This window comes from Chiloscyllium punctatum, chromosome 4 (genome assembly GCF_047496795.1).
Source record: "Chiloscyllium punctatum isolate Juve2018m chromosome 4, sChiPun1.3, whole genome shotgun sequence".
NCBI lineage: Eukaryota > Metazoa > Chordata > Chondrichthyes > Orectolobiformes > Hemiscylliidae > Chiloscyllium > Chiloscyllium punctatum.
The window spans coordinates 52,879,084-52,902,364 of NC_092742.1; the positions used below are offsets into that span (position 1 = coordinate 52,879,084).

General features: G+C 39.3%; 1 protein-coding gene across 2 annotated transcripts in view; it reads left to right on the top strand.

Annotated features, from left to right (window-relative positions):
- gpr137c (G protein-coupled receptor 137c) overlaps nt 1-23,281 on the top strand; it is a 39,722-nt gene that overhangs the window by 2,966 nt on the left and 13,475 nt on the right. For both annotated transcript variants that reach the window (XM_072568717.1, XM_072568718.1), the window contains exons 2-5: nt 17,417-17,466; nt 18,588-18,816; nt 19,651-19,800; nt 21,560-21,685. In XM_072568717.1, the coding sequence (XP_072424818.1) occupies nt 17,417-17,466; nt 18,588-18,816; nt 19,651-19,800; nt 21,560-21,685 (555 nt within the window). The remainder of the gene's footprint in view (nt 1-17,416; nt 17,467-18,587; nt 18,817-19,650; nt 19,801-21,559; nt 21,686-23,281) is intronic.

Sequence of the window (23,281 nt, forward strand, 5' to 3'; positions counted from 1 at the left end):
AGGATGCTTGCCTTGAAGAAGTTTTCCTCCTCTCTCTACAAGAATCTCAGGGAGTCCCTCTCCCACTGCAGCTCCCAGGTCATTTTCTCTGCCCTGAAGCTCTTCAACCATGTCCTGAAACAAACTCGACCTATCACCTTCATCCCCTCCCCCACTCACCTATTGTACTCTATGCTACTTTCTCCCCACCCCCACCCTCTAGCTTATCTCTCCACGCTTCAGGCTCTCTGCCTTTATTCCTGATGAAGGGCTTTTGCCCAAAACGTCGACTTTTTTTTTCCTGCTCCTCAGATGCTGTCTGAACTGCTGTGCTCTTCCAGCACCACTAATCTAGATGCAAGTTTAAATAATTTGCACCTCATTCCCAATAAAACACTTCAAGCTTCCTTGGCTTCAACTAAGAAAATAACTAGGCTTATCGTGGAAACTTGACCAAGTCTCATGACCCATCATTTACCCTAACTTTAAAGCTCCCAAAATATCTTTTTTCAACCTGTAATTGAAATACCATCAAGTTGACCTATATGATAATTGAAATATAAAGGATATTCATTGTTATCATAAGCAAGATCAAATGTTACATATAAATAGCACTGCTGCTCATTGTCCAGTTCATCTAAAGCTATTTTCTAAATGTTTAAATTCCTCTTAATACCCCATTTATTTCTGTTTCAAAAACAAATGTTTTGATCAAGTTTTAGATCATGAATATATTGGCTTGCCCCCCAGAACTTTAATATCAGTTCCTAATTTCTCTCTTGTACAGAAGCACATTATAACACTAATGTATAGAGTTGTTTTCAAAATGAACTCTTGTCTGTGTAACTCTGATTTTTTGGTTAAATGATCTTTAATAATCTGTCTTTGGATTTTATACAAATACTACAGGATAAGAAAAAATAGATTTTGATGTACAATAGTTTTGAAGTTTGAATTATACCATTCCATTTAGAGCGTAATTGAACTGCAGTGCTTACATACTTTACTGATTATAAATAAAGTAGGCCTGAGATATTCCATACAAACTTGAGGCTAGGGTCATGGGTCCCAGTGAGTCTTAAGACAAGACTTTGTGCTCAAGAACTGTGAACCATTGAATGTTAACAACTGAGACCCCTTGCAGTTTTTGAGTATGGTCTCACTGAATGTTCTTTGTGATCTGACTCAAATTCCCGATGAAAATGTAGGTCTTTAAAACTCCGAGCGGTAAACACTTAGCCTCTCCCCCCAGTTCTCACAGCTCTCTCTACCAACATCCCTACCTTCAATCTCTCAGCTACTCATTCCCCCCCAGCAATCCTAGGCCCAAACATCTTCAGCTGCATCAGTGATGTTCCCACGATCATAAGGTCAGACATGGAAAAGTTTGCTGCTGATGCTGATCAACAATGCGCAATTTGTCACTAAATCCGAAAACAGTTCATGTCCAGATGCAGCCACATTTGGACAATGCCTCGGCTTGGGTTGAAAGTTGGCAAGTAATACGATGACCATATTCAGCAAAGAATCTAACCACTGTCCCTTGACGTTGAATAATATCTACATCACCGAATCCTCCACTATCAATATCCTTGGATTATCATTGATCAGAAACTCAACTGGGCCAGCCATATAAATACAGTGGCTACAAGAGCAGGTCAGAAGCTAGATACACTGCAGTGAATAACTTGCCTCTTGACTCCCCAAACTCTATCATCTACAGGGTGCAGGTCAGGAGTGTGATGGAACACTCTTGACTTTCTTTGAGTGCAGCTCCACACCATGCAAGACAAACCAGGTCATTTGATTGACACCACATCCACCAACTTACACTTCATCCACCACCAATGCTCAAAAAGCAATAGTATGTACTACCTACAAGATGCACTGCAGAAATTCATCAAGATTCCTAAGACAGAATGTTCCATACTCACTATCACTGCCCTATAGAAGGACAAGGACAGCAAGTGCCCCTCCAAATGACTCATTATCCTTACTTGTCAAAATATCCCTGTTCCTTAACTTTCACTGGATCAAATTCCTGGAATTCCCTCCCTAATGTCACTGTGGATCAATCTATAGCACATGGACTGCAGTAGTTTGAGAAAGCTCACCTTCTAGGGATGGGTAGTAAAAATTGCTGGTCCAGCCAGCCAAACGCACATCCCATGAATGAGTCTTAAAGAAGGATTTGAGATGTGGTAACAAATTTCGTTGGGGAACTGCCATTCTGACAGTCTGTACTTTTGACTTCAAGTCAGCCTGTGTCAGTGGAAAGACATAAAGATAATGTTTTAAATTGATGTTCTTTGATTATACTGCAAAAAAAACCCTTAATATAAACTTGTATGGTATAAATGATATTACAGTAAATGCATACAAACTTCCTTGATGCTGTAGGTAATTCAAACATTCCTCCTTTTTGTATTGGAGGGTGGAATAAACAAGACAGTCCGAAATCAGTAGCTATTTAGTTCAATTTTCTAGATTGCTATTGTTTAGGATAATGCCAACCACGCACATTCAATTTCCATTGCAAACGAGGTAGTCTTAGGACTTCTTCCTTAGCTTGCCACTGAGTTGGACGCAATGGCAAACTGCAACTGGGGGGGGGGGGGGTGAAGAAAAGCTGAGGAAATGGCTTGGGATGAAGCACGAGCAGAAAATGAGCCAAGGATAACCTTCACGCAGAGCAAACATGAATGAGACCATTTTAGAGTTCTGGTTCTGAATCACGTAGAAGGCTAAATCAGACCAGGGTAAAGGGAAACAGATTTTCTTTGCTAAAAGTGTTTTTTTTTCTAAACTTTATGGTAACTTATTTATCACCAACATTTTATTCCTGGCTGACATAATGAATGGGATTTAAATTTCCTAATGTAGTGGAATGTGAGCCAATGTCTGAATTATTAAGTTTCATAACTACAATTACCATACCTCTCACGTGAAAAGCTGCAGATGTAAGTAATGCCCTGAAAATCAAATTGGAATTCTGTTTTCAAACATTACTTGGTGACTAAAGTAATTGACGTTTAGCACAGTTGAAAGTACAATAGGCTATTGATCTTCGTTAATGACATGGGTTCAGAATATACAGTTTATCCTAGCCAGCTGCATGATTTGAACTGTTTTAGTCATAGTCTAATTTCGTTGGGAAATTTAGTGTAGAATGGCGTTGTATGTAATTAAGCACTAGGATAATTGCCTAAGGATAATTAAGCCAAGAATAAATATTAGAAATAAGCAACTGGCTGGTTACATTAAAAGGAAGTTACTTTCTGGCATGGAATAGATGTTGTACTTGGACACAAAACTCTGACAGCATTTTGTTAATAAAACATATCAGAATATTGTCTTTCTGGAACTAAATCGAATGTTCAGTGAATTGAAGAGAGGACTAAGCATGGAGAAACTGGCATTTATGTTCCATGGTATTATTTTTTAAAATTTCTCATTCAGTTATATGCAATGCAATGACAGTTATTTCTTTACATACTTCTCTGATCCAGGAACAGAAGTAAATGGCCATTTAGTACAATTTTGTCCTTTTTTTTGCTTAAATGTCTCATCTGAAGGATTGATGTTAACCAAATGATGAGTCACAAGGTATGATTTAGAAACAGTGATTGTTGACAGTCTCATGCATATAATGTGATACCTTTATAAAGGTTTTAATGTGATAAATCACAGTTCCAGCCTTAAGTTGTTAAGACCAATTAAATCCTTTACATTATCATATTTGGGAGTAATGGGTCACAGTAAAATCCCAGAGAACCATTGGACTGCGCTGTCATTTAAAGAGCGATGACTGACTGTTGGTGAGTTTACCCAAAGGTCACCACACCTCAGGTGAGGGACAAAGTTCAGAAGACTGGACCGTCATGGTGACCTCGGACAGTGTGGGAACTGAAACTTGGGAGGACTGAAAAATGAGGGGAGAACAAAAATTATTTGGAGCTGTGCTAGTTTATTGATTAGTGAGCTGTAATAAATAAATGCTACCATTAAAAGCTAATCTGAGACCCATTATAATTTAAAAAGAAGTAAAGGAAGTACGTTAGGTGGGGGTCTTCCTTGATGTGTGGAAGATCTTTTTCTTGGTGCCTGATTCCTGAGAAAATCATCCTAATTGGAGTCCTTTTGCTTTTGACTCAGCAAAAAGTTTGTGTATTTTTTTTTTCCAGCTCCCTGTGTGGTTAAATTTTGGTGTTTTCTCCAACTATTGCTTCTTAATTTGACTGACAAATCTAAATGAATGTGTTTTAAGACAATCATGCATTCAAGTTGGCCATCTCAAATGTAGTTTTAAATGAACCTAGATTATTGCAAATAAAAGGTCAAATTGCTTTGTGAATGATGGCTTTGAGATTCCTCTTGAATCAACAAGAGTATTCAATTAAAGGTAGAGAGAAACTGGGGAGCAAGTTTTTATAATTTCTACTAGACCATTTATCTCATGCCTAATCCCCCCTCTCACTACTTTCAGAAAGTTAAATAACATTCCATTTGTGTCTGTGGTCAGTGTCCTCTGACAAAATTGCTGGTCATTGTAGGTAAACTGATTGATAAGCCATAGAGATGTACGGCACGGAAACAGCCCCTTCGGTCCAACTTCTCCATGCCAACCAGTTTTCTGAAATAAATCTAGTCCCATTTGCCAGTACTAGGCCTAAATCCTTCCTATTCAAATACCCATCCAGATGCCTTTTAAATGTTGTCATTGTACCGGTCTCCAACACTTTATATGGTAGTTCATTCCATACATGCACCACCCTCTGGATGAAAAAGTTGCCCAAGTTCTTTTTTAAATTTTTCCCCTCCGCCCTTCAACCACTGCTTTCTAGTTCTGGACTCCCCGACCCCAGGGAAAATACCTTGTCTATTTACTCTATCTACACCCCTCATGACTTTATAAAGCTCTGTATGGTCACCCCTCAGCCTCTAACACTCCAAGGAAAACAGCCCCGCCTATTCAGCCTCTCTCTGTAGCTCAAATCCTCCAACCCTGGCAACATCCTTGTAAATCTTTTCTGAACCCTTTCAAATTTCACAACATCTTTCCTATAGGTTCCTCATGGTAGACTGGCTAGCAACGTTAGATCACATAGAATACAGGGAGAACTAGGCATTTGGATGCAGAACTGGTTCAAAGCTAGAAGATAGAGGGTGGTAGTGGAGGGTTGCATTTTCAGACTGGAGACCTGTGTACAGTGGTGTGCCACAAGGATTGATGCTGGGTCCACTGTCTTTTGTCACTTACATAAATGATTTAGATGTGAACATAGATATAGTTAGTAAGTTTGCAAATGATACCAAAATTGGAGGTGTAGTGGACAGCAAAGAAGGTTACCTCCAATTACAAGAGGATCTTGATTAGATGGATCAATGGGTCAAGGTATAGTGGATGGAGTTTAATTTAGATAAATGTGAGGTGCTCCATTTTGGAAAAGCAAATCAGAACAGCACTTGTACTTGTAATGGTAAGGTCCTAGGGTTTGTTGCTGAACAAAAAGACCTTGAAGTGGGGGTTCGTTGTTTTCTGAAAGAGAATTGTTGAGACTGATTTATTTTTGAAGGGTCATATAATTGAACCTGACTCTGTCCTTGCCAGAAACATTTAAACTTTAATTGGCAGTCATTGGGTATTTATCAGGAAGTCCAGTGAGTTATGTTTTCACCCTCTAGCCAAGGTAAAGATCAGTTACCATGAAAAAGATTTAAGTTCTATGTGTGATTAAATAATAGATAAAAATACTGACATTTTCTATAATACCTATGTGAACCAAATGTATTTCATGCATTAGTTGTTCTGAGATATTAATGGAGTTTGAAACATGGTTGTGATTTTCAAATGTGAAGGTCAGGTTGTATTGAATTTGTCTCTCCTTTTTATGTCTGCTGTTCAGTTCCATCTTATGATGACAATAGCTGTAAAATCTTTTGAGGAATTTGAGGCCAACTTGAGAGTAATGGAGGATATTTCATTAGATTTGCTTTGCTTTTGTAAATTACTAACTCATCTCCAAGTGCAGATATAACGCTTCCTCAACTTTTTCATATTTAAAAATCACTTCCTATGATATTTGACTGTTCATAGTTGTATTGAAAAGCACAATAGATTATGCTAGAGCATAAAGGACATCTTAGTGTGATGTAATATATTAAAGCACTACATAGACATGGTGGTTCATGGAGTTTGATGCAGAAGAGTGGCAGAAGCACAGATATAGGAATTGAATTTCAATGTTGAAGAATCACACCTCCGTCTATTGCCTACTTCTCTCTTTGCCTTACTGCACTTCAGGCATCCAAGCCTTTGATCTGCTTTATAACATTTACCTAGCTTCCTTCCATTTCACTGTTTATTTTCTTTCAGTATCTGCATTAAACAAGTGTTCATCCTGATAATTTTGCTAGATGAAGAGAGAAACATTTTTTTAAAAATCCAATAATATTTGAAGTTAATGTACAGGTCATATCTAGACCTTAATTTTGAATTGGACATAGAATCAGACACCAGTATGTCTCATTTACCAATTTTATTGTTTTTTTCCCTTTTGTAAATTAATGTTGTTGGAAAGACGAGTATTTGTTGTCTACCCCCTGTGGCCCTTAGAGACAACATGCATTCTCCTTGAGCCACTGGTACAAATTTGATATAATTGGATGGTTTGCTAGACCAAAGGTTAATTATTTGTCTACTCTTAGTTTCGGTCTACAATCACAAAAAACATCCCTTAACAAAGGAATGCATGTGAATCATTTAGATTCTTTGACACACCTGTGATCACTTAATGAAACTAATTTGGCTTTTTCCAGAAACTTTGAATCTGAGTTCAGTTTTGAAATTGTTGATAAAATGAGCTCCTTTAGAATACTAGTTCAGCAAGTAACTACTATACTGACGTACCCAATCATCGTCTTTACCCCCCTTCTTTGATTTCACTGATCCTGCCTTCCCCCAAGTATCTTTCTGGAAATAACACTCCTATCCATACCCATGTCCTTGGCTTTACTTCCTGTTGTGATACTTGTTAAGCTTTGTTATTCTTTTATCTCTGTGGCAAAACTACCTCTGCTTGCCTCCTTGTATCTTTGTTCAGTGTTTGCATCTCATACCAACCCTATCTCCAGCTGTATAATTCCATGGGAGAGAAAGCCAAGGTTACTTTTTAAAATGAGTCCCACAATTACAGATTTGATGGTTCCTTACGCTGAGAAGATGCATGCACTTCCTATCGTACCACTTACTTTTCTACTCTGTGATAACATTGATCCAATAATACACAGCTCTTTATCATCAAGTGGTCTAAATGTTCAACTTTACTTTGGTTTTTCCATTATTCCTTAAGCAACTAAGATATACTGTCAAACTCAAATGTCTGGTACCATTTAGGTTTTCATTCTCCATGATGCATCTGCAGCTCCCAATGATTTCAGCCATTCCTTTCCATTATTTTATCATTTATCAGAAAATCCTCTACTTTCCAATCCTGGTTGTTCCCAAGATGCGCCGAGACAGGCATACATGAGCACGCACACTTAGGCACCCTATTGTGCCAACCCCCCCCCCCCCCCCCCCCCCCCCCCCAACTCTTTTAAAGGTCAAGAGAGTGCTGGTGGTGATAGAGGACTCAAAGGTGTACCATCAAGTTTTGCAGTTGACGTAAGACTTGGAATTGTAAAAAAAAAATGAGGACATGAACAGACCTCAGAAGGATGGACTGATGAAGTGGGCAGACACTGACCAATATAAATCAATAAATGGAAATGTGAAGGGATTTCTTTGATAGGAGGAATGAAGGAAGTTAACACAAGCTAAATAATGCAATTTTAGAGCAGTGCAAAAGCACAGACAGCTAATGTTGTAGAGAAGCTAGTCCAGTGGAACTTCAGTCACTTCAGTCACTCAAGAGGCTCGAGAAGTTGCGGTTTCTTGAGCAGAAAAGGCTCATGGAAGTTTGAACTGATGTCTTCAAAGTTAATAAGAATTCTGCTGGTAAGTTTGGGTCAACTTTCAATGCTCACAAGCCAGAGAATGGCAATTAAAATAATTTGTAAAAGACCAAGTAGCAAGCTGAGATTTCTTTTTATGCAACAGGTTGTCACAACCTAATGCCTCAAGGTAGTAGTAGATTCAATAAATTTCAAGACGGAATTGGGTAAAATCTCAAGGGGACAAACGTATAGGTCTATTGGGAAAGGCAGGGCACCATAAACTGGTGATTCATTCAAAAAGCTAATGTGTATTGGGTCAAATATGATGAGAAAGTGCCGGTATTGGACTGGGGTGGACAAAGTTAAAAATTATATAACACTAGGTTATAGTCCAACAGGTTTATTTCTCCAAAAGCTAGTGCTTCCAAATAAACCTGGACTATAACCCAGTGTTGTGATTTTTAACTTGGGTCAAATAGCCGCCTATCATTCTTTCACCACATCTGCCCGGACTACATTAAGCACTAGTGAGTTTTATTCTTCTGCCAAAACTCCTTAATGATTCTAACATCATCCTGGATTTTGATAGCACCATTGGTCCTATCACAAAATCCACTTTGTTGACCCTCTGTCCTACAAGCCGCACCAAGAGCTCCTGGAATTATAACCAAAAAAGACTTGAGCAATTAGTTCAAATTCCGTTGCTCATCAAACCTAGCCCTGGTTCCATCTTTCTTTATCTTTTTCCTCTCCTTTTTCTGAGCTGATCTTATCCTTGTGAACAGCCTACTGTATCATTCCGTTAGATCATGGCTGAGTTGTATTTCATCTCCTATTGTATCTGCTTTTGTTTCACATATTATTTCTCTTATCCAAAGACCTCCATTAATCAATATTGAAAATTCAGTTGTGTTAGTGTTCGCAATCTTCTGGGGAGGGAGTTGTAGAGTTCTTCTATCAATTGTCCTAGTAAACCATTTCTCATGCATTAATTTTTGTCCCTAATTTTAAGATTATGTAAAGTCCCATACTAGAGAAAATAATTCCTATATACATTGTATTGAATTGCCTTATTATCTGAAATACTGAAATTTAGGTGTTCCCCCCCCCCCCCCCCCGCCGCCAATACTGCTACTAAAAACAGTCAGTGGGATATAAAATAGCTTTATACAAACCTACTCTGTTTAACCTCTTGGTATCATTCTAGTCAATCTATCCTGCAGACTTCCAAGACCAATATATTGCTGCTTTTGATGTGTTGCCCAAAGTGAAAGCAGTATTCACAGACTGCAATGAATCACTTCCTCGCTTAGGATTCTAACCCCACTGAGAGAACCAAACTTGCCTTTGCATCTTTACTATGTTTTTGTTCCTGTATTCTTGCTTTTAGTATAAAGAAATACTTTAAATTCTTGGTGCTCCATATGGTCTGTCATTATGAACAAAATATTCCAATTTGTCTTCCTCGGGTCAAAAGCAGGATTTAATTTTCCTTATTGAATTTACCTCCTGTGCACCTGGCCCCCAGACCAACTAGTCTGTTGACCATCCAGCATCCTTTCCTAGCTCATGCTTTGACTGTGTAAATAGTTCCTTCCACTCTACTAATTTATTCTATCCTTTCGCAAAAAGTCAGATATCAGCTCTGTTCTCAAAACAGCTCACTCTGAACTCCGTCTGTCCTTTCAAGCTGCGATGCTGCTTTCAGCCAATGTTTTCAAAGTTCAGGAATATATTGCCACAACTTACTTTGAATCTCGACTGTGGAATTTCTTCCCCTGGAAGCATGTAAATAACCCTAATTGATGTCACTAATCGCATGCTCATTCATTATAATCATGCTACATTATTTCTCTTGCCCTCTGTAATCTTTCATTCTGTTGACCATGTTACCCTACCTCTGCACCTGTACTTTCTCATCAAGCTCAGTGGAACTGACCTCCATGTGTCTCATCTCACAATCCGTGTTTGAGCTCATTGGCCATTCAGCTGCCGAGCCTACACTGACTCATTTAATGAATATCATTATCTAATGGCAATCTTCTGATCTACTCCCATAACATTGTATTTTTTTAAAATCAAACAATCATCCTCAATTGAAAGCCATATCAGTCCTAAGTAGCCCCTCTATCAGCCACCCTGCATCCACTTTAGATACAAACTACTTCCGACCCCCTTTCCTTCTGCACATTATCCACACATGAAGTGGAGTCTTGTGTACACTAGTCAAACAGTTCTTCTTCTTCATGATATCATTGCCTCTATCTTGTCAAACTGTATGTCTTTCCTCCAGTCTTCCTCTATTTCTTTAACCTTATCCAGCCCAATAATCTGCACTGCTTCCCCCAGGCCTCCTACCTTTGTCCACCATTTATAATTTATATCTCCAATTGCCTAGGCACTATGTGGAATTCCATCCTGGCACACATCTCCTTTTCTGTCTTTAAAACTGATTTTCCTCTAAATGTTGTAAAGAACACAGCCATTGTCTCTGACCCCTAATCTTAAACCCTCCAATCTTACTGTTGACTCTGTCCTCTTTCCCAAACATTACCACAGGCAATGACGTCTAAACTGGCCGTGAGTCAATTTTGCAATTCCATTTCTGCAAAAACAGCTTTACCTGCTTCAGACCAACAGTTGCTTAAATGTTACCCATGGTTCTGTTATCCTCTCAATATGGCAACATTGTCCTGCCAAGGCTGCCATTCTCTCTCTTACTTTAAACTTCAACTCGTCCAAGAACTACTGCATGTATCCTATATCTTACCAAGTTCCATGTATTAAAGACTCCATCCTCACTTTTAAGCATTCGCTTTTGGTCCTCCAAAGGTTCATATTAAAATGTTCGTAATTAAATTCCTCCATGGCATTCTCATCATTCTCGGGAGCTTCTTTAAGCTGGCCCCCCTCAACTTCACAAGCCCTCTGTCTCCAGCCACAGCTCTGCTGATTTCTTACACCCCTAGGATCCTGGGCAACACTCCTCTCACTCTGCCAGACCCAGCAGTCTATATTCGAACAGCAGAACCTACCAAACCTCCAGAACCCTTGTACCCACCAAGGAACTGACTTTCCCCTTTGCAGGCTAGACCACATACCTACCCTCACCTGACCTAGATCATGGTCACTTGCCTGTCACTCTAGTGACCTACCCATTTGCTTGCCTTATCTTACACTTAGCTTTTTACAAGAGCTGTCAAAGTAGCTGTCAGTGCTACTGGCCGTTAAAGTCGGAGAATATAGCTACTATTGTGGTGAAAAAGTGACTGGTTTGCCTTGCCCTAACTATACTGTACAATGTGCATAGTTACGTTGAAGGTACACTCTCCATTTCTGCAGGATCTGTGATCAGAATCTACTACCAGAAATGCAGCACTCTTAACATAAAAGTAGGAATGAAATGGCAGTCTGACTGATTGCGATGCCTTGGAAAATCTTGCCTATCACTAACTGATGAGAGATTGCAGAGCTCTGACATGCAGAGCCATCTGGATGTTATAATGCATGAATTGGGAGAGGTTAGTACGGAGGTACACCAAATAATTGAGGAAGTTCATGAGGAGAATTTAATACAAAAGTATGGAGGCCATGCTTCAATTATACAAGACACTGTTGAGACCACATCAGGACTTTTGCGTATTAGTCTTTTTTTTAAGGAATTATGTAAATGTATTGTTTACAGTCTAGTAAGGCTTGTCTGAACTTTACTTGCAAGGCAAGAGTATCCTGTGAACACCTCTAGGTGGTGCAAATATGTAGAAAACTGACATCTTCACAAGTGATGGGAAGCAGCTGCCAAGGTGTGAAAATGAAGTAATCTGCACAACAGAATAAAACTATTTTATTTTGTTTTCTTCTAACCGCTGCATCCTCTTACTTCCCCTGTGGACTCCCAATCTTTCTGCAATGTCCTGATTAGTAGCAGGCAAAAATACAGCTCCCACTGCAAATTGTTTTCCACATTGTGACTGACCCAAGCTCCTATTTAGCTGATCCCATGTGTCATATTTGCATGTGTAGCAGCCATGTTGCCTTAAAGATAATTTCTCCATGCCTCAAATGGACAGGCTGTCATACAATCTTAGCCAGTGCTACCGTTACTCGTATCTGCTGGAAATTCGAAGAATAAGAGGCAACCTGATTAAAACATACAAGTCCCTGAAGGGCCTTGACAGGTAGCTATGGAATGAATGATTCATCTAATCATAATCTAAAATTAGTTGTCACTGCTTTTGAAAAAAAGTGATTGCCCACTTAAGAAAAAGATGAGGACAATTTTATTTTTGACAGTCATGAATATTTGAATCTCTTTGTCAAAAGGCAATAGGCACAGATCTTTGAATATTTTTGAGGCACTTTCAGCTTAGTGATCATATCTATCTTTTGCTCTTCAGAGTATAATAATGTCAACTTTCTTGTGTCCTTGAATTTTTGATTTGTTAATCCAGTTAGTTATGTTTGTTTAGGCCAACACTTTAGGAGTTTACTATTCCATATATTCAATGTTAGTCCACTTCTTGACAAAAACAAACTTCTGAATTTGATCTTCCTTAATGTTGTATATTTAAGGTCTTCTGTATATCTGAATCTCACATCATGTGGAATTTCATCATTCACTCAATGCCACACCTATAAGATTTCCATGTCCTGTCTCTCTGATCTTGTTACTAATAGCATGAAGAGAAGATAGACTTACTTGCTGCCCAGGTTCATGAAGTTAAAAATCACACAACACAAGGTTATAGTCCAACAGGTTTAATTGGAAGCACACTAGCTTTCGGAGCGTCAATCACCTGATGAAAGAGCGTCGCTTCTTAGATTAGATTTTTTTTTTTAGATTACATTACATTACAGCATGGAAACAGGCCCTTCGGCCCAACAAGTCCACACCGACCCGCCGAAGCGCAACCCACCCATGCCCCTACATTTACCCCTTACCTAACACTACGGGCAATTTAGCATGGCCTGCACATCTTTGGACTGTGGGAGGAAACCGGAGCACCCGGAGGAAACCCACGCAGACACGGGGAGAACGTACAAACTCCACACAGTCAGTCGCCTGAGGCGGGAATTGAACCCGGGTCTCAGGCGCTGTGAGGCAGCAGTGCTAACCACTGTGCCACCGTGCTGCCACCGTGCCACCCACAAACCTGTTGGACTATAACCTGGTGTTGTGATTTTTAACTTTGTACACCCCAGTCCAACACCGGCATCTCCAAATCAGGTTCATGAAGTAATTGTGCAATACCATTAGTAACTCTGACTCTCAACCCCTTCAGTTTCCTTCGTTCACAATTTGGTCAATTTGAAGACCTCCCTTAAAATACTTCCATTCTCTTCTACCATTTCTCTTTGCAGAGAAAATTTTTATATTGACTTGAAAATCTGTAGGGTACCTGGATCAAAGCTTGGAAGCTGTCTAAACAGTTGTTTCTTTGTGTTAGAGGGGTATGCAATGAATCTATTTTATTAAACTCTCTTTTTGTTCATTGTTCTTTCTGGAAAATATACCTTTTGGAATGTTAATTGTTTCCAATCTCTGGATTTAATCACATGTTGGTTATGCATACTACATCCTAGTACCCACAAATATGGAATGCTACCACAGTTTCTAATTTTTAATCTTTTTTTTCTCTAATTCTGCTAGCATTCATGTGTATTTAGACAATTGAATAATAAAGATGTTGATATATTCACAAAAACATAGCCTGGGTCATGTACTGACTCCCAGCTTAGGTGATGTCACAGCCACTCAGCTCCTTCACTGCAACTGTGGTTCAAAAATGGGCAAAAGAGCTGAACTGGTGAGGTGACAGTGACAGCCTTGACTTTGGTTAAGGCCTAGCAAAACTGGAGTCCGCAGCAATCGGGAGGAAAATTGTCCATTGATTGGAGTCATAGGTGGCACAGAGGAAGATGGGTATGATTGTTGGAGGTCAGTCATCTCAGCTCCAAGACAACTCTGCAGACTTCAAGATGGGGGTTCTTGGCCCAGCTATCTTCAGCTACTTCATCAAAACCTTCCCTCCATCATAAGGTCACAAGTTCACTGATGTGCGCGATGTTCAGCCCCACTGACAATTTCTCAGATATTGAAGCAATCCATGACCAAATTCAGCAAAACCTAGGCAACATCCAGCTTGAACTGATAAGTGCCAAGTGACATTTGTACCGCTCCAGTGCCAGACAATAACCAGCTCTGATCAAAGAGAGTCTAACCTTCACCCCTTGACATTTGATGGCAAGCATAAAATCACACTCTCCGTATCCTAGGGGGGTTACCATTGACCAGAACTTGAACTGAACCAACCATATAAATACTCTGGCTACAAAAGCTATGTAGAGATTAAGAATTAAGCAGCATGTAACTGCAGTGCATAACTCTCTCTTCCTGACTTTCCAAAGCCTGTCCACCATGTACATATCTGAAGTCCGATGCAAGTCTCCCTACATGCAGTTCCAGCATATTCAAAGCTTGTCACCATCCATGGCAAAGTAGCTCACTTAATTGCCCTATATCCACAAACATTTGCTCCTTTCATCAACAAACAGTGGCAGTACTGTGTGCCTTGGGCAAGATAACCTGCAGAAATGCTTCCAAGGGTCCTTAGCATCATCCAAACCCATGACCACCACTATCTAGAAAGTCAAGGATGGCAGATACTTGGTAACACCACTACCTTCAAGCTCCCCTCCCAATGCTTTCACCATCTTGCCTTGAAATATATTGGTGTTTGTTTGCTGTCAAATCCTGGAACCCAATCTGTAAGAACATTGTGGATGTTACTTGCACCAAGTGTTTTGCAGCGGTTGATAAAGACAGCTCACTACCACCTTCTTGAGGGCAGTTAGGAATGGGCAATCAATACTGGCCAGGCCAGTGCTGTCCTCATCCCTAAATGAAGTTTTTATGAAAGAAATACTTTGGAAATATCACTATCAATACTTTTAATAAAAACACGTTTTTGATTTCTTCAAGACTTCAAGAAGACCTGCCTTTATATGCTGTTCAGAACCATCAGATATCTCAGCAATTTACAACCAGCAAAATACTGTTGAAGTGTAGTCACTGTCTTGTTGGAATCATGGCTGTCAAATTGTGACAGTACAGTAAGCTCTCACTAATGATACTGTGGTAATGATCAGGTTATTTCTTTTGTGACAGAGGGATAAATATTAGGACATCAGGGCCAGTTCTCCTGCCCACCATCAAAATGGGGCATAGCATCTCTCCCAACTCCCATAGCATCTCTCCCCATCTATGTGAGAAGGCAGATGAGACCTCTGTTTAACAACTTGTCTGAAAGGTAGAACTTTTGACAGTGCAGCACTCCTTTATTTCTGCACTGGAGTGTGAAATGCAATGTTTACGTTGGTGTCTGTGGAGTAGGATTCAAACCTAGTGGTAAGAATCCAGGTGATCTATACCTGACATCAGTTATTTGGTCATTGTAATCTATGCATTTCTAATAGTAAGTTGTATGTCACTGTCTCCAGCCAAAGCCTTCCCTAATTGCAGAATTATCTAAAGAGCAATTAGGAACAGCTGTGACCAGTTGTCCTCTCCGACATAACCTCTAGATGAGGTGTAAGGAGTTCGGGAATTTCTTCAGCAAGATCAGGCCTGAGCTGCACTCTTGTTCCCATTTCTCTCCATTCCTGAGCCCTGACCCATCCAAGCTCAACTCATTAACTCATTTCCTGGTTTTCTGTCTCTTCTTTCCTTTCCACTCTACCTCCCAACTAGCTGGCATTGTTAATGCTTCCATAGCACCTTGGGAAAATTACAGAACAGGGAGAGGCTATTCCTCCCAGTGTGTCTGCATCAGCTGAATAAACAGCCACCCATTCTCCCCACAGTTTCCAGCACCTGATCTGTAACCTTACAGGTTAAAGTGCTTGGGGCACACATCAAGTTCCTCTTAAATGAGTTCAAATTTCCCATTTCAACTACCAGGCTGGGAGGTGAATTTCAGACACCCTCTGGGTAAAGAGAAAAAGTTTTTCCTTTTTGTCCGCTTCTCCCAATAATATCTGTTCCCCTAGCATGATGGGTCATTTATCAGGGGCAAGGTCTTCCCTGTCAACTCTATCCAGGCCCTTCATTATTTTGCACATGTTAAGAGTAATTCATCCTTCAACCTCCTTGGTTCTAAGGAAAACAATCCTAGCCTGCTCAATCTTTCTTCAGAGCTTCAATTTTCAGGCACTGGCGATATTCTATTAAATCTCTCTCTAATCTCTCGAGCAGTTATGTATTTTCTGTAACGTGGTGGCCAGAACTCTGTATACCACTCCAGCTGTGACCTAACCAACACCTTTGTACAGTTCCAGCATTACATTCCTGCTCTAATATTCAAGGCCTCATCCAATGAACGAAAGCATCCCATTTGCCTCCTTTACTACCTTTACCTGCCTGTCTTGCCATATGCAGGGACATGTAGACATATGCAGCATGGACTTTCAATTTCTCCATCCTTTTTAATTCCCTTCTCTTTATTGTGTATTCTCTTTCCCAAATACCCTCCCCTATTGCATAACCCCACCCTTCCTCTGATTAAATTCCATTTTCCACTTTCCTGCCCACTCAACCAAACTATTGGTACCTTCCAGCCGTCATTCTTTTACCACATTCCCACTTATGTCATTTGCAAATTTCCCAATTGTGCCTCCCGTGTTTAAGTCCAACATGTTGAGGTACATAAAACTGGACCCAGTGCAATACAAATGAAAATGGTTTCCACTTAAAGATCCACCATCCATTACCTGTCACTGAGCCAGTTTTTGACCACCTTGCCACTTGGGGGTGGAACAGTGGCTCTGTGGTTAGCACTGCGGCCTCACAGCACCAGAGATCCAGGTTTGAATCCAGCCTCAGGTGACTATGCAAACTCCACGCAGACATTCTCCCATGTCAGTGTAGGTTTCCTCCAAGTGCTCCAGTTTTCTCCTACAGTCCAACGATGTACAGCCTAGGTGGAATGGCCATGGAAAATAAGGGGTACAGGGACAGGGTGGGCAGAGGGGGACAGTGAGTCTGGTGGGGTGTCCTTCGGAGAGTCAGTGTGGACTCTATCGGGCCAAATGGCCTGCTCCCACACTTTAGGGATTCTATGTACTTTAGACTTCCAATTTTTTCTTAATTGTCTGCCTTGTGGGGTCATTTAAAATGTCTTACTAAAATCCATTTGAGTGATATCTACTGCATTGTCCTCACAATCCTCCTAAATTCCTCAGTTCAAATCAGTAAATATGGCCTTCCTTAATAAAACGCCATGACTATTCCTGATTAATCTGTACCTCTCTAAGTAACAGTTAATGTTATCTCTATTGATTCTTCCACTCCAAACTGTTGGTTCTTTCTCTTAACTCTTTATCTAAATGGAAATTTGTGTTAGCTAGAACACCCTCTCATTCTTTTTGAGGTAGATATCTATGTATTTCTGACTATTTGTGTTTGCTGGCTTTTCTTTCAATATCATGTATGTCTTTGCAGGTTATTTTTAAGGCCAAAGCCAAATATTCTCCAGAACTTAATAAATACAAGTGAGTACCAAGCACACACCTTCTGTTTTTGTTGCTGGAGTAACCAAAAGAAACAAACTTGTTTTGAAAGATATTTTCATCACACTTTTTGGAAAAACTTAATTACTTAAAGCTTTAATTTCGTTGCAACTGTAGCTAAATATGCACAAAATAGTATGTATGGGGGTTCTGTTCTCTGCATATTGAAGCAACTTGCTCCAATATTTTCAATTGAGGTACAAATGTTTGATAATTAACAAAAAATTCTTTTAATTACGTTCCCTTGTAATCTCATTTACTGAGTAGAGTTTCTGAAATAAAATCTTATGGGACAGATTTTGCACTAGCTACAGACAGTCAATCATTATATGACCATAGATGGGGTTGCATATGGCGACCCTGTGCAATCCCCATCGTAGCACACCGAAGGAATTGCCCTGGAAATTGAATTTTGTCTCGATTTAAAAATTGGAGTCTTGGAATGACACCAATGAAATTAAGTAAAATAATTACGTTGGGAAAAGCTGAAGGGCTTATGCCCGAAACATTGATTCTCCTGGCCACGTTCTTGACTCTGATCTCCACCATCTGCAATCCTCACTTTCTCCCACTGGGAAAAGTTAGCCAATTAAAAAGTCTAATAGCTGAGTAGCTATGAAACCGACCCCATACTGACCTCACTCACAACATGCATACATTATATACCCATCTGGCACCCAACCCTGCCCAACGCCCTAATATTGCACCTCCCTTATGCATTCCCCCTTTGACATCAGCTGGCAAATTTACTGCTTGGATATTTTAATTTTCAGATTGTGGGAGCAGAATGCTGTGAAAAGTGGGTTTGGTTTGCCATACTCTGACTGCTCTGTTACTAAAGAGTAGCCAGAATTTAATTAAACCTACACGTTTAACTCCTGAGGGAGCCCTGAGCACTTTTCCTTTCAGAAATGTGGAGTTCCCTTCTTTCATTAGCAAAAGGCCCAAGATGGCAATCTCAGAGATTACCATTTTCTGGAAAATCTGTCCCCATAAAGCAACATTTTGATTAATGCAAATTGTTTGTTTATTGAATCTCACTTAAGCTACAGATGTAAGTATAATAAGCACTTTCTAACTACTTACCTTTGTCATATTTTCAGGATACCGTTACGACTAGGATTCTTATTTGCTAGCATTCTGTTTCTGGTGGTGAACTTCACATGTGCAGTGCTTGTCCAAGGAAATGTGCCAGAAAGCCAGTTGAAATGGACTGTTTTTGCTCGAGTACTCATCAATGACAGCCTCTTTGTACTTTGTGCCATTTCATTGGCTGTGTGCATCTTTAAAATTGCAAAAATGTCATCTGCGAATGTGTATCTCGAGTCCAAGGTAAAAGTGATTGCTTGCATTTACCAAAATATAAATGAAAGATCTGGATTTATTAATTTTTGAGTAAAGTACTTAGCCTCTAATTTGTCTACCCTTAAGTGAAATTGAAACTTGTTTTTTTTTGAAAGATTGCTGTTAATTTGAAAAAATGCCAAAAGGTTGTTTTCTTGCGTCTTTCAGCATTATTTTGAAGTTTAATGCTCTTTTTTTTAGTGATGATCATTCTCAAGATCAATAAAGTAACAAACCATTGAATCCAGTTTGCTATTATTCAGGCTGTGGGTTTTAACAAGTAAGGCTTTAATGGCTGAGTTGGGAGTGAAAATATTACCCAAAGTCACCTGATTGTGAACCCATGCAATGAGCAGGTGAAACAGCCGCCTCATGAGTAAAGCAAGGCACTGATTTGATATCACAAGTGAACATGTCCGTCTTTATCCTCATTAGAGCAAAAAATACTGTAATGACTAAGAACAAAAAAAAACAAAGAACTATGGGTGCTGGAAATCTGAAACAAAACAGAAAATCCTGGAAAAACTCTGCATTCTGTCGAGAATGCTGAGTTAACAATTTCAGATCCAGTTATGACGAAGGGTCACTGGACCAGAAATGCTAACTCTGCTTTTGCTGCACAGATGCCACCAAACCTGCAGAGTTTCCCCAGCAACTTCCATTTTATTGTAGTGAGTGTCCTTATTTTGGTGCTTAATACCATACCAAAATGTTTTGCGTATCAAGTGTCAATCTTACTTTGCCTTAACTGTAATAGTATGAGTTTAGTTGTGTTTCAACTTTATTCAGCATAATTATAATGTGTGTGTACTTTCCTTTCAGGGAACTTCTGTTTGTCAGGCTACTCTTGTGGGTGCAGCAGTGATCCTGCTTTATATATCAAGGGCTTCCTATAACCTGGTTGTGGTTTTCATGGCTCCAGAAGATAGACCCAGTTCATTCAACTATGGCTGGTATAATGTGTCTGATCAGGTAGTTGTATATACATTTACAAAGGTATTTCTTTTTTTAATCAGAACTACCAGAATTTTCATTTGCTGATAGGTAAAGCTGGATAATTATGAGACACATTGTATGTAAAAAGCTTCTGCGCAGCTGAAAATGCAATGAATATTAAAATTAAAAATTCTTATTTCATTAGAAGTATGCTATGCCAACGCACTTGTCATCCGTTCAGTGTTCAATTCAAACCATTAGTCACAGCTAATCTAATATTTGGCAAATGCACAAAAGAATGTTACAATGCAAGGTATGCTGAATTTGGATTATGTATTTCATACTGCAGGCTATTTCTGAACTATTTTAATATGTCTGGTCAGGTTCAGTATGTGGATTCAATTTTTTTGGTTTAATTTTAATGAAATGTGCTATGATATAATTTACTGAGTTATTATTTATGTAATGTCAGCTGATATCTTAAGAAATTAAAAATAATGACTAGCAGATGTTGGAAATCTGAAACAAAAACAGAAGTTGTTGGGGAAACTCAATGCCTGGCAGCAGCTGCAGAGAAGAAAACAAAAGTAATGTTTCAAGTCCAGTAACTCCTCCAAACTGAGAATAGCTGGGGAAGGGTAGTTTTATGCTAATGATGGGGGTTGGGTGGGAGGCATGCATGGAGATGGTGCCCAGAAGGAGGCAAAGACAGCGATAGTTGAAAAGCCAAGAGAGAGAGAGAGAGAGATGCCAGGTAGGGTACTAATAACAGATGTAAAATGTTAAAAGTAGGTGATCTATGCTGGGGACAGGCCATGCTAAACCAGACCTAGGGGAGATAACCAGCATTGAGAGGGTTTGAGGAAGTTGGGATGTGGCTGATGAGTTGAGCTTGTAGTGTTCGTGCTCTGAAATTGTTCAATTCAGTGAGTCCTGAAGGTTCTAAGGTACCTAGATGGAACATGGCGGTGTTCCTCCAGCTTGGATTAAACCTCACTGGCACACTACAGCAAGCCTGAGTCAAGTGCTGGCACAGAAATATTGCATCGTATTGAAGTAGCACGCAACTAGAACCTCCGCATCGTTTTTATGGACAGAACATAGTGTTCTGCAAAGCAGTCACACAGTCTGGGGTTTGCCTGCCAGTGTAAAGGAGATCACACTGTGAGTACGAATATAGTTAATTAGACTGAACGAAGTGCAGCTCACTTTGATTCAACTGCAGAATGTGTCTGGGACCATGGATAGGGAGGAGGTAAACTGGCAAGTGTTAAACCTTCTGCAATTGCATAAGAAGGTTCCATGTAGGTTTGGGGAGGTGTTAGGAGTAGAAGATGAGTTAACCGGAGTGCCCAGAGGGTACAGTGTCTCTATGGAATGCTGACTGGGGTTGAAGAGGAATGTGTATCTGGAGGTGATGGGAATGGTTGCTCATGATCCTTTGGATTCTGATAGGGTGGAAAGTGAGGACCATGGGGACACTGTTGTTTTTGTGAGAGGGAAGGGAAGTGGTGTAGGCCAACCGTACTGGAGATGGGTCAGGCACAGTTGAGGGTCCTGTTATCTGTGGTTACCTCATTAAAGGGAAAAATTGAAATTGTTGAGGCAAATTATCAGAACAGATGTGATGGAGGCAAAGGAAATGGGAAAATGCAATGGAGTCCTTCAGGAAGCAGGGTATGGGGAGGTACAGGATTTTAAATTAAGATTTTTTTCCCCAGTTAATTTGCTCAGGAATGTGTTCATTTCAATTGGCTTGCTATTGTATTAAGCTGCATTAACATTTGCTTTACAGGCAGACGTTGAAAAAGTCAGCGACCAAGCTTATGTGGCATTTGGAATCATTCTTTTCCTTTGGGAGCTGTTGCCTACAAGTTTAGTGGTATTTTTTTTCAGAGTGCAGAGACCAAATCAAAATCTGGTAAGTAACTGTTTATACTGTATGTGGTTAAAAATCACACAACATCAGGTTATAGTCCAACAGGTTTATTTGGAAGCACTTTGTCCACCCCAGTCCAACACTGGCTCCTCCAGATCATGTTTATATATAGTAGCAGAAGTTCCTCATCGATCTACTATATGCTGCATGTTGTGATTTTTGTCAATGTAATGCTTAAAAAAAACTTTAATGTTCTTATCTGTTCAGTGGAAGGAAGTACTATGAACAGGAATATCAAAATAGTTGTATACCATTTAGCTTCTAAAGCCTGTTCTGCCGCCATGTTCCTCAACACTGTTTAACTGCTTTGTTCCATATTCCTAGATGTCCTTCCCAAACAGGAAAATACAAAGCTCCATCTAGAAAGGTCCTGAGCACTTAATACAGTCATCCTTCATTTATCAATGTTGAGTTATTTTAATCAGCTGCTACTTGTGTTACTGCTCAGTCACTCCTTTGATCTATCAGTACATTTGTTACAATTGATATCCTGAGTTACTTGTTTCTTAGTCCTTGACGTAATTCTGTGATATTTTGAATTTTCCAATTCAACATCACATTTTTTTTCAAAGAAGTGTTTTGTAAAATTATAATTAGTGGATTTGAATCACCTCATTTAACTTATCACGAGATCGAAAACCATTAAGTGCTAGAGATTTGCTCTTCTTTTTGCAATTACTTTAATCATTGTCACATTTCTCAAATTCATTGTTATATTTTTGACTGTTTTACATCCTCTTGCACTGAGAATATTTAGCCCTCTTCCATGTTCAAGGACTAAAAGTATTCATTTAAGTTGCCATTCATTTACCTTTCATTTTCCAATATTCTCCTTATCACTTCCAAAATATATTTTTGCTACTAACTTTGATATCCCTTCTTAGTTTTATTTAATGCTTTCTTTTGACCTAATTCTTTGTCTTTTTTTTTCTTGATCTTTATCTGCAGGATTTCCATTTTTAAACTTTTGTAACTTTTTTGAAGTTTAATAATACCGGATAGCTCATTTATTGATCATAGTTTCTAATTACCCAAGGGCTTTTTAAGAGAATGCACTGATTTTGATTTGCATCAAAAGTTACTTTGTTTTCCTTTCCTGGGAAATATTTAATGCTTTCACTGAGTTTAATGTAATTGATGTTTAATGGCCCTTTTTGAAGTTTGCCTTCCTGAAATTTTGAAATCATTCTTTTCCAAATCTAAAGCCTAATTAGATTTATATAATGGTCACAGCTTGCAAGAGTTTCATTCCAGCATCTAACTGGTTAAATCTTTTCCTACTGTCTGATATCTCTTTGTGAATCATGTATTTCTCCCAGGATTAGTAGCAGTTATCCCAACTGAACAACAATTTAGGTTGCAAAGAAACATTTCCAGTATCTCAGGAAGCTGGTGAATACAGCTTTTGAAGGCAAAATTTAGCAATCTCCAGAAGTTTGTTACTCATATTATTGATACTCTTGGCAAAGTTGCCTGTACTTTGATTATGTTTGAGGAATTTTAAAAGACATTATCTTGCTCTTATTGTAAGCATGTCCACAGTTTTGCCTCAAGTCCCAGATATTGTTTCTGGTAACT